This window comes from Elephantulus edwardii, unplaced genomic scaffold (genome assembly GCF_000299155.1).
Source record: "Elephantulus edwardii isolate Elephantulus edwardi_28Jun2011 unplaced genomic scaffold, EleEdw1.0 scaffold00066, whole genome shotgun sequence".
NCBI classification, from domain to species: Eukaryota; Metazoa; Chordata; class Mammalia; order Macroscelidea; family Macroscelididae; genus Elephantulus; species Elephantulus edwardii.
Window position 1 is genome coordinate 10,063,814 of NW_006399816.1, and position 14,377 is coordinate 10,078,190.

Consider the following 14,377-nt stretch of genomic DNA (forward strand, 5'->3'; position numbering starts at 1 on the left):
CCTGCTCTGGGATTGTATGGATCTTAGGCAGTCTCTTCCTATATAGAACCACTTGTTTAAATATTACATTAGAAAGAGTTTTTAAACTGCTACCATCATCGTTTAACAAGAAGCATTTATTGGACCTTTAAGAACTGCAACCTCAGTGACTTGGCAAATTTGGTAGCTGTAACTCCACCCAGAGCTTAATACCTTATGGGAATTGCTTCTGTACTTCAGTGTTGTAATATTAACGTAAGGTCACAGGAAGAACCATTTTTATTTCTTAAGGCTGTTTATTTCTTAATGTCCAATCAAAGAAAAATGAGGAAATTACTAGTCAGGAAGGTAGGGAGAAAATGCAGCCCTTATAAACTCATATTGCTGAGGTTTTAATTTATTTTGCTTCAGCTTTTAAGGCAAGTCAGGATGTTGGCCAAGAGCTAAAACTGAGACCAAGGTAGAGGGAGATTATTCCTTTGACATTATTTCTTAGTTACTCAATGTCTGCGGTCAAATCCCAAGTAATTGGTAATGCCATAAGAATGAGTTACTCCTGTGGACAGTTTTATCGCACCCTTGTAGAGGTTCTTTGTAAAATGTTGTTATAGATGAGTTAGAACTGACTCAGAGCTGACCATCCAACAGATTTTCAGAGGCTCTAAATCGCACAAAAGGAGATTGCCCATCTCTCTCCTGTGGATCAGCTGGTGGGTTTAAACTGTGTGCCTTTGGGTTGGCATTGGCAGCACAGCTTCTTCCCATTGGACCAACCAGAAATGCTTAAAAGATTCATTTGCTAAAAGGTCTCATTGAACTTTAAATTTGTCACTTTTAAGTGTAGTCTGGTACAACTGGGAACAGAGCTGTAAGTATCAAGACCATTCTTAATGCCACTCTACTTTCTGGGAGCTTGAATTTATTACTAGAAGCCAGACTTTGTTAAATAAAGACGCTGTCTGGAGAAAATGAGCCAGAGCTCATGGATGGTGGAACTGCAAGGCGTTTTGGCCTCCTTGTGTGGCAGACTTGCCCAGTAGGGGTGGGGGCAGGGCCCACCATGAGGTGCAGCTCAGCCTCTGCAGTGGAGTGTGCCTGCTTGCACGTAGCAGGGCAAACCACCATGGCTGCAGTACCGCTGGTGGCCTCTGAAACAGCCCTCCCCCTCTTCTGTCCATAGGCAAAGCTCCTGGGGAACTCTAAGCCTCTTTTCTGACGCCAGCAAGCTGTGTTTGAAAGTCATGCTGAGACTATAGTGATAGAGATGCCAAAACCAACTGGAATAGGGCAGGGAGACTGCTAGTCATAGTATTCAAGGGAGTGGATCAGCCAAGCTGCTGGTTAAAGTCTACTGTTTAAAAGAAAACATCTCTGAATACCCTTAATCAATGTATAGATGATTTTTCTTCCACTTTAAAAAACTAATGTCTCACTAAGTCACAGCCACAGCACATAGGACAAAGTGTGCCAGCTCTGCCCATTTTGGATGAACCTGGAAATATGATTAAGGTAAGGGGCAGGAAAGTAGTACACTTACTGAACAAAACACCCAGGTATTCTGCTTTTGTAATTAACATCAGAGAGGAGACATATCAGCTACAAAAAAAATAAATCTTAGTTATCAGACTGGTAAATGTTTTTAAAGTCTAATAGTATCAAGTGTTGGTAAAAGAGTAGGGAAGCAGGAACTGACACCAATAAATAACTTGGATAGCAATTTGGCAACATTTTAGTGAATAAGAAACTTGTCCAAGGCCTCAGGAATTACATTTCTAGGTAAAGTTATAAAGAAGCTTACCCATGCACAGAAGGCAGGTACTAGGAGTTGTAATTGATTAAGATTAGAATCCATGATAGGGAAGCTTTGTCCCTTCCTCAGAAACTTGAGAGGTGGGATTGGCCTCTGTAGTGGTGGCATTTTAAAGATATGGCTCCTAAGTCCTTGGGGAAGTATCTGTGGGTTGGAAAACAAGCGATAAGTTTAGTCTCTGAAGAGAATTTCTCAAGAAGGGTGAAAAGAAAAATTACATTAACAAGATTGCAAAAGTCCATATTCTTAATAAAAAATAGGGTGGATTCTTTTGGTTATCAGGGAAACTACATATATAGTACATGCTTTTGGGTTAGATTTTATGCCCCATGTGATTTTCCTTTATCCATATAAACTTACTTTAATATATTTACTTATTTTTAAATTTTTTGTGTGTGTGTACCATCAAATCTGATCTGACTGGTACAGGAGGAGATTGTCCCTCCTCCAGCAGGGCATCTGGTAGATTCAAACCCTGCACCTCTGGGATTTGCAGTTCTACTTCTTGCCACTATGCCACCAGAGGGCGCGCCCCCCCCCTTTTTTTTTTTTGTTTTGTTTTGTTTTATGACTGTACATTTAAATATTAACAGTCCATTCTGGGTGGTAGAGATAAAAGTGGTTTTGTCTTTGTTTAAAATAAAAATAAACTTGAATCTGAGAAGGTCAATGAAGAAGACCAGCCAAAGATGACCAGTCGTACTAATTAGGTTGATGCTCTTGGCGCTGCTGTTTAAACACATGTGCATGTTCCTGCAGGCTGCTGCCTATGAATGCTGAGTCATGCCTCACTCTGCTGAGACCCTCGCCCCTGGTACCTCACTTAGTAGGAGTTCCAAGACCCTCTCCACTTCCAGAGTGACATCATGCCTAGGAACACCACCCTATTTTTTTTAACATAATAAAGCACCCTAACAGAGGGAAAGCATTTGAATGCTGTGTGTTCAGACCTACCCATTAACTCCAATGATAGACTTGAGGAAGTTCTACTCTGTTCCATGAGCTTGTCAAGTGGGAATTGACTCAGTGGCCCAATGACAACTTCATGCATGTTTCCCCCCTTTGGGCTGAAAGAAAATTCTCTTGTCTGACCACGTTGGGTAAAACCACCTGTCTAGGAGGATGTATCACTCATTTTTATCTTGCTGCTGCTATGTATTTGGCTCTTTTTTTGAAATTCTCTCCCTGCCTTGTGAGGATTACTAGCTCCTATAGAACACGTAGGACGCTTCCGTGCTGACTTGGAGATGTAGGTACCCAGCCTCTTAAGTAGAGTCTATCCGAACTCTTTTTTTTGTTTGTTGTTGTTGTGTACCATCAAATCAAATCTGACTGGCATAGAAGATTGTTCCTCCTCTAGTGGCGATCTGGTGGATTCGAACTGTGTGCCTTTGGGATTGCAGTGCAGCTTCTTGCCACTAGGCCACCAGAGCTAATTTAAGCTCCTCTTTAGGCTAGAATAGAACTGTGCTACAGGCTTTTATGGAAGTCGACTGTCACCTCTTCCTCCCAGGAAGCTCCTGGTAGTTTTGAATGTTAAATTAGCACTGCACACATCACCACTGTGCCACCAGGGCTCTTTACAGATGTAGGCAACAAATGGCACCTTGTAACAGAAGGAAGATGCCCTTGGGTGCTTCCCTGCATGCAGTGTTGGAGGGAGAAAATGGACCTCAGGTGCTATCCAGTTGGCTTGAGCCCTGTGGCGAGGTTGGCGATTTGGTCCAGGGAACCTGATTGGCTAAAATGGGCTTGTCGAGATGCAGGGGGGGATTATTGGGGCAGAATGATTTGGGGCTTTATGAAAGATAAAATTGGTGGAGTGAAGCATAAATCTTTCCCAGCATAACCCGACAACAGTCTACAAATGGAATATTGGGTCTTTGGATTTGCTTTTTGTTTCCACCCTTCTGCCCCCTTGTTATCTGAAAAGTGACCAAACAATTGTTTATGGCAGAAATGAAGCTCTAAAGAGGAGCCCCCTGAGATGAGGAAACTTCACCTGACTGTTTACACCTGTCAGCCTGGCCTAAGGCTGGTATCTCATTTCTCACAGTGGAGAAATGGCTCTGAGGAGGATCTTGCTGCAGGGCCTCAGGCTCAAGAATGAGACCCCTGTACCTGGGCATGGCGTTTGGCGCTCTCTGTGGATACGCGGGGCCCCTGCTGCTGCCTGGAGGTTGGCTCTGCATGTCTGTGCCTCCCAAGGAGGAGGATGCACTAGTGAGTCAGGCTGGCGAGGGCTGGGCTGCATGTCCTGGCAGGTACTGTCCAGATGACAAGGGGGAGGGAAGGGAGCCTGCTTCGATGCTGAGCTGCCCTCCTGGGTCTGGGTGACAGACCAGATGGTGTTTCCTGCTCAGCTCTAGGTAGTGGTTGGTGGACCCAGGAACTAACTTCCTGCTGTAGGTTGCTGGAAGCCGTTTTGTTCTACCTAGCTGAAGCCATTTTGTAATTCTCTAAGGACCCTGTGAGGACAGGTTTCCGTTTACTGGGAACGCCGGGCTAAGTAACCTTACTTCTCCTTTCCATTCCCCTCATTCATGCTCCTATATATATCTCTGTATGCTTTCAATAAAGTCGAGACTGGATCGGAAATTTCGACTTGTCTCCATGTCTCTTTGCCTCCTGCGCCCCCCATTCTCTTCCCCTCCTAGGATCACCGTTGAATGTCCCCAGGAGGGGAAGAAAGAGAATGGGGGGGACAGGAGGCACAAAAGCAGAAAGACAAGTCGAAATCTCCGATCAAGTCTTCATTTTATTGAAAGCATTCACAGATTATATATGGGGGGAGAAGTACGCAATGGGGGAGACTAACATGTTTCCAGTAAGCTGAAAGTTATTTGGTGAACAGAAATTTAGCAGGGTGGTCCCAGTAAACTGAAACCTATCCTCCCAGGGAGGGGCAACATGTCCAAACATATTCTTAGAGAATTACAAAATGGCTTCAGCTAGGTAGAACAAGCGGCTCGGCCCCCAGCAGTAGGTGAGGCTCATGCTAGGGGCAGGGCAGCAGAGACAACTCTTGTTAGTTACTAGGAGGTTCCAGAGAACCTGAGGGAAGAGTAAATACCTGAGAATGAAGCACCAGGCCTCTGGTCTGGTGGGGGCAGGCTGAGATATGAGGCATCTCCTAGGAATCTGGACAGACAGGCAAGCTTTTTTGAAGAAAAAAAAATATTTATTTATTTATTTATTTTTGTAAATCCACTAAAATATCAGACAAAATTTTCATTTGTCACTTGTGTGTTTAATACGATGAGTAAGAGGTTAGAGCTTATAGGCTTCAGATTTAATTCACGATGGTGAAATAGGGTTGGTTTGAGGCGATGTAGAACTAGATCAGCTGATGGCATCTCCTGAGGCCTGAGGGCAGACCTGTACCAAAATTCCTTTGTCACAAAGATGTTATTGTAAAAGCATGAGGACAGACTAGACAAAGAGGTTTGCTGGATTTGGCCGAGTAACAACGAATTATACATAGGATTGGCCTGTGGACCATAGTAAAGTTTCATGGTGTTGGGGGTTTTTGTTGTTGCTTCCCCCCTCTTTGAGGTTTTGAATGTATCCAGGTGTGATCCTCCCACCAGTGAGACTGTTGTGTGATGCATTTGTAATTTATGGCCTGGGATGCAAAATCTATCTCTGTCACATTGAAGCAGATTGTTCTGGAGCTACATAGAGCAGTGAGTGGACTTACAATAGAGAGCTGAAAGCTTTCAGATTTCATTTAATTCCTCTCAACAAGCCTATAGGATGCTTGTGAAAAACACCACTTTCATAAGGGGCCTCTCTCTGATGGCCTAATGGGTAAAGAATAGTGCTGCCATCCCAGAGTCACATGGTTCACATCCACCAGCTGCTCTTTGAGAAGAAAAATGGGCAATCTTCCCATATGATGTACAGTCTCTGAAAACTTGCTGGAGGGTCAGCCCTGAGTCAGTTCTGACTCAATGGCAGACCTGGAGTGAGGGTTTTTTTCCTTTTTAAAAAAAAACTCATGTCAATAAATTTAATTAGAGAGGGCAAAATTTACTGTAATCCTATCACCCAGATACCATGCTGTTAATATTTTGGTATGTATTCTTTTCAGTCTCTTTATGTTTGCCTCCTCTCCCCAAAAAAAGGGTAGTAGAGGACTCAGTTCTTAAAAAGAATAAGTCATTAATATGTCATGAGTTTAAAGGACCCTTGGGAGGGAAGCAGTACTTGCGAGGTTGGCTACAGCCTAGGAAATGGGGCCAGCTCTACTGTCCTGCAGAGTCCCTGTTAATTGGAGTCAAAGGCACCTGGATACCTGGTTACAGTAATTTCTCTGTTACTCCAAAGAGCTTTCGTTTATACTCAGCTTTTACCTTAATCCTGTGCAGCTCTTCAGGGCAAACCTATCTCAGCACCGAGCGGTCTTTGCAGGTGGGGCCAAAGAGCCACCCTGAGCCTAAAAAAGAGCATTATGTCACCGAAGGCACAAGACCAGAGAACAAAAGGTACGGCCTGCTCATCAGGGGCCCCGGTGGAATCGTTGCAGGGAGACCCTACTGTCTCAGGTCTGAGAGAGCGAGGTGGAATTTGTCTCCAACCCATTTGTTTAGACCTTACTTTTTCACAATACAGTCCTGGGACTGGATAATGATTTCCCTTCATTGCCCAAAGGAAGGCCTTTGTGGGCCTCCTGGTACCACCCGTTTGGTAATGCTCCTTCCACAGTCAGTCTCACTCAGAAGCCATGCTGTCCTGTTCCACCATGTCTTTAATGGATGCTGGCTGGGTCAGTAGTTAAGAAGCTCTTTAGACTAAGGAACGGCAAGTGGAGGTAAAGCTTTCGATTTTGACAAAGAGGCATTAAGTTAGACTGAAAGGCCACTCAGTAAACACTAGAATGTCTTCAAGTACTTCATACAAGGAGATATAAAACCAAGTAGGCCATGGAGGAGAGGACTGACCTACTCATTGTAGTGGCAGGCTCACCTTAGGAAATGACCCTCGATGTCCATTCGTGAATTTGTCATACAGAATAGTGAACCAGTGTCGTCTTTCCTCATTGTTGCAGTTTTAGATTCTGTAGTTGAGGACTTTTAGCCTTTGATTTTCAGCAGCCAACAGGTTGGGTGCTCATCACTGGTATCGAGCCCCTGGGGCTTCTGGCAGACCCTTGTGCGGTGGCTGCATTATGGAATTCATGACTCAAGTTTTCCTCAAGCTTCCCTCCAGCTCTGCAGGCCGCAAAGTCAGGGATAGAGGAGAATAAGTGATCTCTACAATGGATTCCTTCACTGGAGGTTATGACATTGAGGAGGAGGTGAGGCTCAGATCAAGGGAGCTTGCTCCAGAGCCTCTGCTGAAGCGCATAGGCTGAGGGGATCATAGAAGAAATAGCAGTTGTGTGAGGACTTGAGGAAAGGGACAGCCTCCTAGAATAAGAGGCAGTCAAGCATTTTCCAGTTCATTTTTACTTGATGCTTTTTAAAATAGCAACTCTGCTAACTAACTGTAACTGGCAGAATGAGTTTACTTTTAAGTCAGTAATAAAGTAAAGCAAAGGTCAGGTCAGGTGTCAAAAGATTGTGACCTGTGCTGGTTAATTATCTGGAACTAGCACTCTTTGCTCCTGGGATTGTAACTTGTCCAACTTACAAAAGGAACTGGGATGGTGCATCAGAAAGCCATTTAGGGAATGTGTATGAAAAGTAGCTTTAATTTCGTCACCTTGAAACTATCCTGATAGTGTATTTTTAAGGCCAGACCAAGTGCCACCCTTTTCTTTGGTTATGTGCAAATTTATTTGCTGTTCTGCCTGACCCAAACCAGGTGTTTTCAGTATACATCTTACGCTGAAAGACGTGGCTTCGGGGTTCTGGATAGACTTTGTTTCCTGTTGAGGGACTGGTTTTTGATACCTGTTAATCTGCTGAGATCAGCCTCATTTGGGCCAAAGCATGAAATTCCAGGGACTCCAATGGTACCCAGTTTTGGTTTCAAGAGCGATGATGAGCCATTATACAAAGATTTAGACTTACCATTGTGTTTAACTAGGGGTTAATTGTTGATGATACTGGAAGATTGGTTATAGCTTCATTTTCAGAAGGTCTCTTTAGTATATGTAAATGTTGTCTACAGCAGACAAGGGAGATGACTGTCTAGGGTTAGAGATGCCTTTCTACAGCAGGTACCTATCTATGAAGACATGCATTGGATGAGAGTTGGCACTTATTCTTTAAGGTCCTTTTCATTCCCACATGGGCATGTGAACCTTTTGCCCTGTGCAAGTAACATCCACATAATCAGAGCGTGACCGGTTCCTTCTGGTTCATGCACTAAGTGAGCTTATCAAGTTAATGTGTAATCAGGAGACAGATTCTTATGGCCCAACAGTATATAAACCCCTGGACTTATCAGACTGATCATTTTCATTCTCCTGCACCTAGAACCACAGAAGCCATGTCGAAGCAACACAGTGAAGTGGGCTCTGCCTTCATTCAGACCCAGCAGCTGCACGCAGCCATGGCTGACACGTTCCTGGAGCACATGTGCCGCCTGGATATCGACTCTGCACCCATTACAGCCCGGAACACTGGCATCATCTGTACCATTGGTGAGTCGGTTTCCCCTCTTCCATTATACAAGTGCGTCATATGGCTGTTCTTTTCCTGGAAATGCTAAACAAGTGTAGCAAACCTTAGTCTGGCTGAGGTGCTCACAGATTCTTATGGGAGCTCAGGTAATAGGAAGTTGTGATAAAGAATTTGTATATTCTGTGGTCTCAGATGGAGACAATCTAAAGTATCTGGGCTTCAGGTGAACAAAGAAAAGCCTTACCTAAACACCTTCCTGATTTGAAGGGAACCAGAGCTTTCAAGGGAAAGTAGGATTATTTTATAACCCTATAAAAACCATCTGTGTGCTTTTGAAAAACCTTTATACTATCTCAGGGAAGACAAGGGAGGAGTGTTTAAATAAACTAGGCATAGTCTCACACTGAACAGTGACTACTTGGCACCTTTAAAACTTTTTTTCCCTCCTTTCATTTTAATAGGCCCAGCTTCCCGGTCAGTGGAAATGTTGAAGGAAATGATTAAGTCTGGAATGAATGTGGCTCGTATGAACTTCTCTCACGGAAGTCATGAGGTGAGCCCAGCTGAGCCGTTTGGCCAGTGGGATAGCTCTTAGAGAAATGGGGGAAGGGGCATTATTCACTTAGCCATAATGTTACCATAGCAACCTGGATCTGAGTGTTGAACACAGGGGACATCTTGACCCACTTTAGACCCAAGATACTTAGACCAGGCTCAAGATAAGGACTAGCACTAAGGTCTATATAAATTACATCAAATGTACACAAACTTTCTGGTGTATTTATTATTGTTAGGTATTGTCAGGTAGATGCTCAGATGTGTGATAGAGAAAAACTTTGTATGGTTTGTTAGAAATCTTCATGGCACATCTCCACTTCTTGTCCCAAAGGAGCCACTGGTGAGTTCAGTCTGACATTTTGGTTGAGGTTGAGCTTTTCATGTCTTATATAAATCCCAATTTTATATTAATTGTTTGCATAGGGAGTGAGCTCTGGTGGTTAGGAGGTGCACTGACTACCTGAAGGCACGCAGATCAAACCTACCAGTTTCTCCTTGGGAGAAAGATAGGGAATCTCCTATGTGGTACTGCCTCTGAAAACCTGCTGGGAGGGTCAGCTGTGGATCAGTCATGACTCACTCATACACAACATTTACCTAGGTCTCTCCGGTGGTGTGGTCTATTATTATATAATTACTATATTATTTTGTAATATCTATTATCATATAATTGGGCTGTTCACCCAAAGGTGGCACTTCTCTTAGTGGTTTGAATCCACTAGCAATTCCAAGGGAGAAAGATGTATAGTGTCCTCCCATACAATTGAGTAACCTCTGAAAACCTGCTAGACAGTCATTTGTGAGGCTGTTTCAACTTCCTGGCAAAAACTTCTTTATCTAGATTCTAATATATAAATTCCTAGCCTATCTCCTACCATGGTTTTTGGTACATGAAAATGAAACTGGTCAGCATTCTTCCCCAGCAATCTATAGCGATGCTGGCACTGAAGCCTTTATTCTAGAGTCCAAAATGGCAACAGTTGAAATGACTCTTAATCCTGGTCTGTTGATACGTTTAGAATCAACCCATTCTGAGGTGGAAGCCTCCCCTGGTGGCAGTGCCATTTAACAACCTTCGGGCCACAGGATCTTTTACTGGTTTGGGTAGACGAAGAAGACAGATTTTCCCCTTTTCTGCATTTGTAGTTCAGAGTAAAGAAAAGGCTAACCTGGGAAGACCATTGGGATGGAATTGCCCTCTGACATTTGGAAGCCGATGTTAGAATTAGACTAAAATTAAAGTCTCAGGAAATGCAATCCAAGAGGCAAATTCTTCCTTTCTGGAAACATGAGACTCTTCATCATGGGTGCTCTAACCCATGTTCCATAAATGGCCTATAGTCTGGCCGGCAGCTGGCCCCAAATGTCATGGAGGCCTGACCCAAGTGTAGAGGGACCGTGCTCAACAGACAGTGTGGGCAGGTTAAGACATGTCCCTTGACATTTTCCAAAAGCCAGGGGCACAGGGTCATCAGCAGGAGTCCCAGGAAGGTTTGCAATCTTTGCCCAGAGAGAGCACTAAAGACAGCAGTAAAGACCCGTTCACGATTTTAGAGTGTCCTGAGGGCAGAGGAAGGCGCAGAAATAGACTTTAGCAGTTGACCTTTAAGTAGGCTTTATGGTCCCTTCAATCCGGTAAAATAACACCACCCTCTTCTGAAACGGCAGCGGTCAGTGATGGCTGCTAACCCTGCCAACTAGCTGCTGCTGGCTCAGGGGTTTTTGGTTTTCAAAATCTGTGTTTGAGCTCTTTTCTCAAGTTAGAACTTGGATCCCCCTCAGCCTTCCCTACCGCCCCCCACCAACTCCCAGAAGTCTCTTGTGGGTTTATTCTGAGGGTTTAGATCAGAATGATATTGTCCCTGGGCTTAAGGCTTTTAGAAACTCGCCTGAAATTGTAAAGTAAGCTGTTTCCATTGACCTCATAGTAGTCAGAGCTCTTCTGCACCTTTGACAAAGCCTTGGGATATTTTCACCCACCTCTTAACTGGTTTAGACATTCTTTTGAACAGAATATTGACATTATTTCCTCTTTCCCTCTGACAAAAGAATGGCAACTCTTTGGATCTATGTCTCTGTCACCCCACATGGAAAGTTCATGTGGACAAGGTGTGTTCTTGCTGGGCATATAAGTTCTAGAATGCCATGTTGACCAGAAACTGCAACTTTTTAAAAATCAGATTTAAGGGAAAGTTTCTAGGGAACTTGGATTTCCATTCATTCATTGTTGCACATTTCCCTCCCTGTCCCCTCTCCCCGCCAGTTTGTTTTTCTCTTTGGAAAAAAATCCTTTCACTGTTATACAGGTTTCCCCTAACCCCAAAGTTCACTTCACTATGCAGCTCTTATTCTGGACTTAGGTCATGCCAATAATACCTAATCATATATTCCTTTTATACAGTTCTTGTTTGTTTCAATGCTGTGTACATTATATATCCACCCTCTTTTTCTTTCCATTTCTCCCCAACCCCATGTCAGTCCTGTTTTATAACAGTGCACTATGCAGTATTTGTCCTTTTGTGACTGAGATATTTCATTCAGCATGATGTCCTTCAGGGTCACCCATTTTGTATATTTCATGAGTTCCTGCATAATATTGGCATTGTGTGAATATACCACCACTTCTCTATCCATTCATCGATGGGCACTTGGCTTGTTTCTAACCCTTTGCTATTGTGAACAAAGCTGCAATAAACATTCGTGTGCATATGTCTGCTGGGTGGGGGGGAGGGCATGTTCTGATTTCTGTACGGTATATTCCCCAGTAGTGGAATTGATGGATCAAACAGTATTTCTATTTCCAACTTTTTGAGAATGTACAATATTGCCTTCCATAGTGGTTGCACCAGAAATTGCAACTTTTAAACAAACTCAATTTAGAACTTTTACAAGAAGATAGCATTGACTGACAGGACTCTTTACCACCTGGTCACATGCCAACCAAAAAAAAACCACACCATAGTTGTGGTCATAGCAGCTCACTGTTGCGATTTGAACTGACGCATACCTGACAGACCCTTCAGCGGGTTTTTAGAGACAAAATCCAATGGGGGCAGATTTCCCATCTTTCTCCCCAGGAGCAGCTGCTGATTGAAATCACCTTGCGCATAGGTTAGCAGTGTATGTAACTCCTTGTGCATTAAGCTGCCAGAGCACCCTGCAGCTGTGGTAGAAGACTTTGAGATACATCACAGAAGTGTACCCAACAATAAGATAGGAAATTTCAATTAAAAATGCTAGTGGTCTAATTGATGTATGTAATACATGATATTGCATACTTGATACCAAAACGCCTGTTTATAAAAAGATATAAACCCCACATCAATGAATGAATGGATAGAGAAGCTGTGGTTTATTCACACAATGGCATATTATGCTGCATTGAAAAACAAGGAACTCATGCAATATTATTCAAAATGGGTGACCCTGGAGGACATTATGCTGAGTGAAGTATCTCAGTCACAAAAGGACAAACACTGCATAGTGCCACTGTCATAGAATGATCCTGACATCAGGATTGGGGTGAGACTGAGAAAGATTGAATAAATTATGTATACTGCATTGAAACAGATGAGGAAGAGAACCATTTAAAAAGCAATACTTGATTGGGTATTATGACAAGAGTCCAGAATAAAGGTTGCATAGTGGAGCATACTGGGGAGGGGGGATTGTTGTATACCAATGAAATAATTTTTCTTTTGCTTTTCAAAGAGAAGAGCAAACTGGGGGGAGGGAGAAAAGTGCAACAATGAAGGAATGGAAATCCAAAATCTCTGTTCACTAAAATGAATTTTAAAAAAATAAAAATATTACCCTCAGGGGGAAAAATCTTGCTCATTAAATAGAATTATACCAATAATGTTCTATGAATAATTTTGTTAGTAATTAACAAGTTCCAAGAAAGTAATAAGGAAGACTTACAGACATATGCACTACTTTGAAAACAAGAGTCTGAAAATAAATATTTATTTTTAAAAGTTAGGGAGAAACCCATAACCTGAAAGAGCGAAAGAGAAAAAAATTTAAAATGTAACAATAAAACCATTATTGTAGAATGAATATGAGGATCCAAGGTTGGGAGGAGGGTGGAAATAGAGGGGTAAGGATGGGGGGGTAAGGTTTTAATCATAGAGTTGCACAATTCAGTGGGAGGTGGGATGAAGGAAATGGGAAGGATCTTTTGTGAAAAACAATGTATTCAAACTTTGTAAATAAATCAGAATAAAACTTTAAAAAATGAAAAAAGTATAACTTAAAACAGGGCTGTATTTTATTTATTTTTTTTTTAAGGGAAAAATATTTGTAAAAGAGAATCCTGGTTAAGAGATAGTGTTGTGTACTGCTTAAGTTGGTTCTGATTCATAGCAACCCTGTATACAACAGAAAAGATAAGTATTCAGTGATAGAAAATATAAATAGACTAATAGCAAGTACCACAAATAGGTTCCTTTAACAAATAAAAGTGTATTTTCTCACAGTTTGGGAGTCTGAGATCAGGGTGAAGATCTAGGGAGGCTCTTTCTCTGTCAACTCTGGAGGAAGGTCCTTGTCTCTTCTGTTCCTGGGTGATCTTCAGGTTCTTAGGCATCTCTCTTTCATCTCTAGTTGTTCACTTATGTTTATTCAGAAACTCAGCAAGTCTACCCCAATGTATAGAACCCTCCATTGAGTTTCTTAGGTTATCAGTTATTACTGGAGGAAACTACCCATCTTCTGAGAGTAGACATCAGAGAGGAGATTGAAGCTAGAATTATCTATATGAGAGAAAAGCAAAGCATAGTTAGCTCAGAAACTCATTACCGCCTTCCCCTACATCCACACCACTTTCCTCACTAATCTAGCAATAGAAAGCAATTGTGAAAACGAAGTTTACACAACATTAAAATGAGTTATTTAGCTTGGATCACTGTTAGCTTAAGTAAATAACTGAGATCAAACTGAAGCTGTAATCAAGGGAAAGAAGGAAAAAAAAAACCTTTGGGATTACTGTTAATAGAACCTGGCATTGATTGCCAGACTGATACTATCAGCACAGAACAACCCTAGACTTTGTACCCCAGCTGTCTGCTGTATTTGCTAACGTATTTTATGTAGTCTGTGGAAAAGAGACGTATCTTCCTGTCTGTGGTTTTGGAGACTATTCTCAAAAGTCCTTGAGTTATGTCAGTGACAGGAGGTTGAAATAAGCACATAGGGAATGCTCAGTGTTTGGTGTCACATACCATGAAGATCTAGAACATCCACTGGCCTTTCCTATCTCTGGGACAGTGGGACAGAAGCTAGACTTGAATGCGTGTGTGATTTGTTTTTCTCCCTTTCCTCCTAGTACCATGCAGAGACCATCAAGAATGTACGCACAGCTACAGAAAGCTTTGCTTCTGACCCCATTCTCTACCGGCCAGTGGCTGTGGCCCTGGACACTAAGGGACCTGAGATTCGAACTGGGCTCATCAAAGGC

General features: G+C 42.6%; 1 protein-coding gene across 1 annotated transcript in view; it reads left to right on the forward strand.

Moving 5' to 3' along the window:
• Positions 1-6,187: 6,187 nt before the first annotated feature.
• PKM (pyruvate kinase, muscle) overlaps positions 6,188-14,377 on the forward strand; it is a 16,995-nt gene continuing 8,805 nt past the window's right edge. Inside the window, exons 1-4 of the mRNA XM_006888396.1 lie at positions 6,188-6,276; positions 8,215-8,381; positions 8,823-8,914; positions 14,246-14,375. Of these exons, the coding sequence (XP_006888458.1) occupies positions 8,228-8,381; positions 8,823-8,914; positions 14,246-14,375 (376 nt within the window). The 5' untranslated portion in view covers positions 6,188-6,276; positions 8,215-8,227. The remainder of the gene's footprint in view (positions 6,277-8,214; positions 8,382-8,822; positions 8,915-14,245; positions 14,376-14,377) is intronic.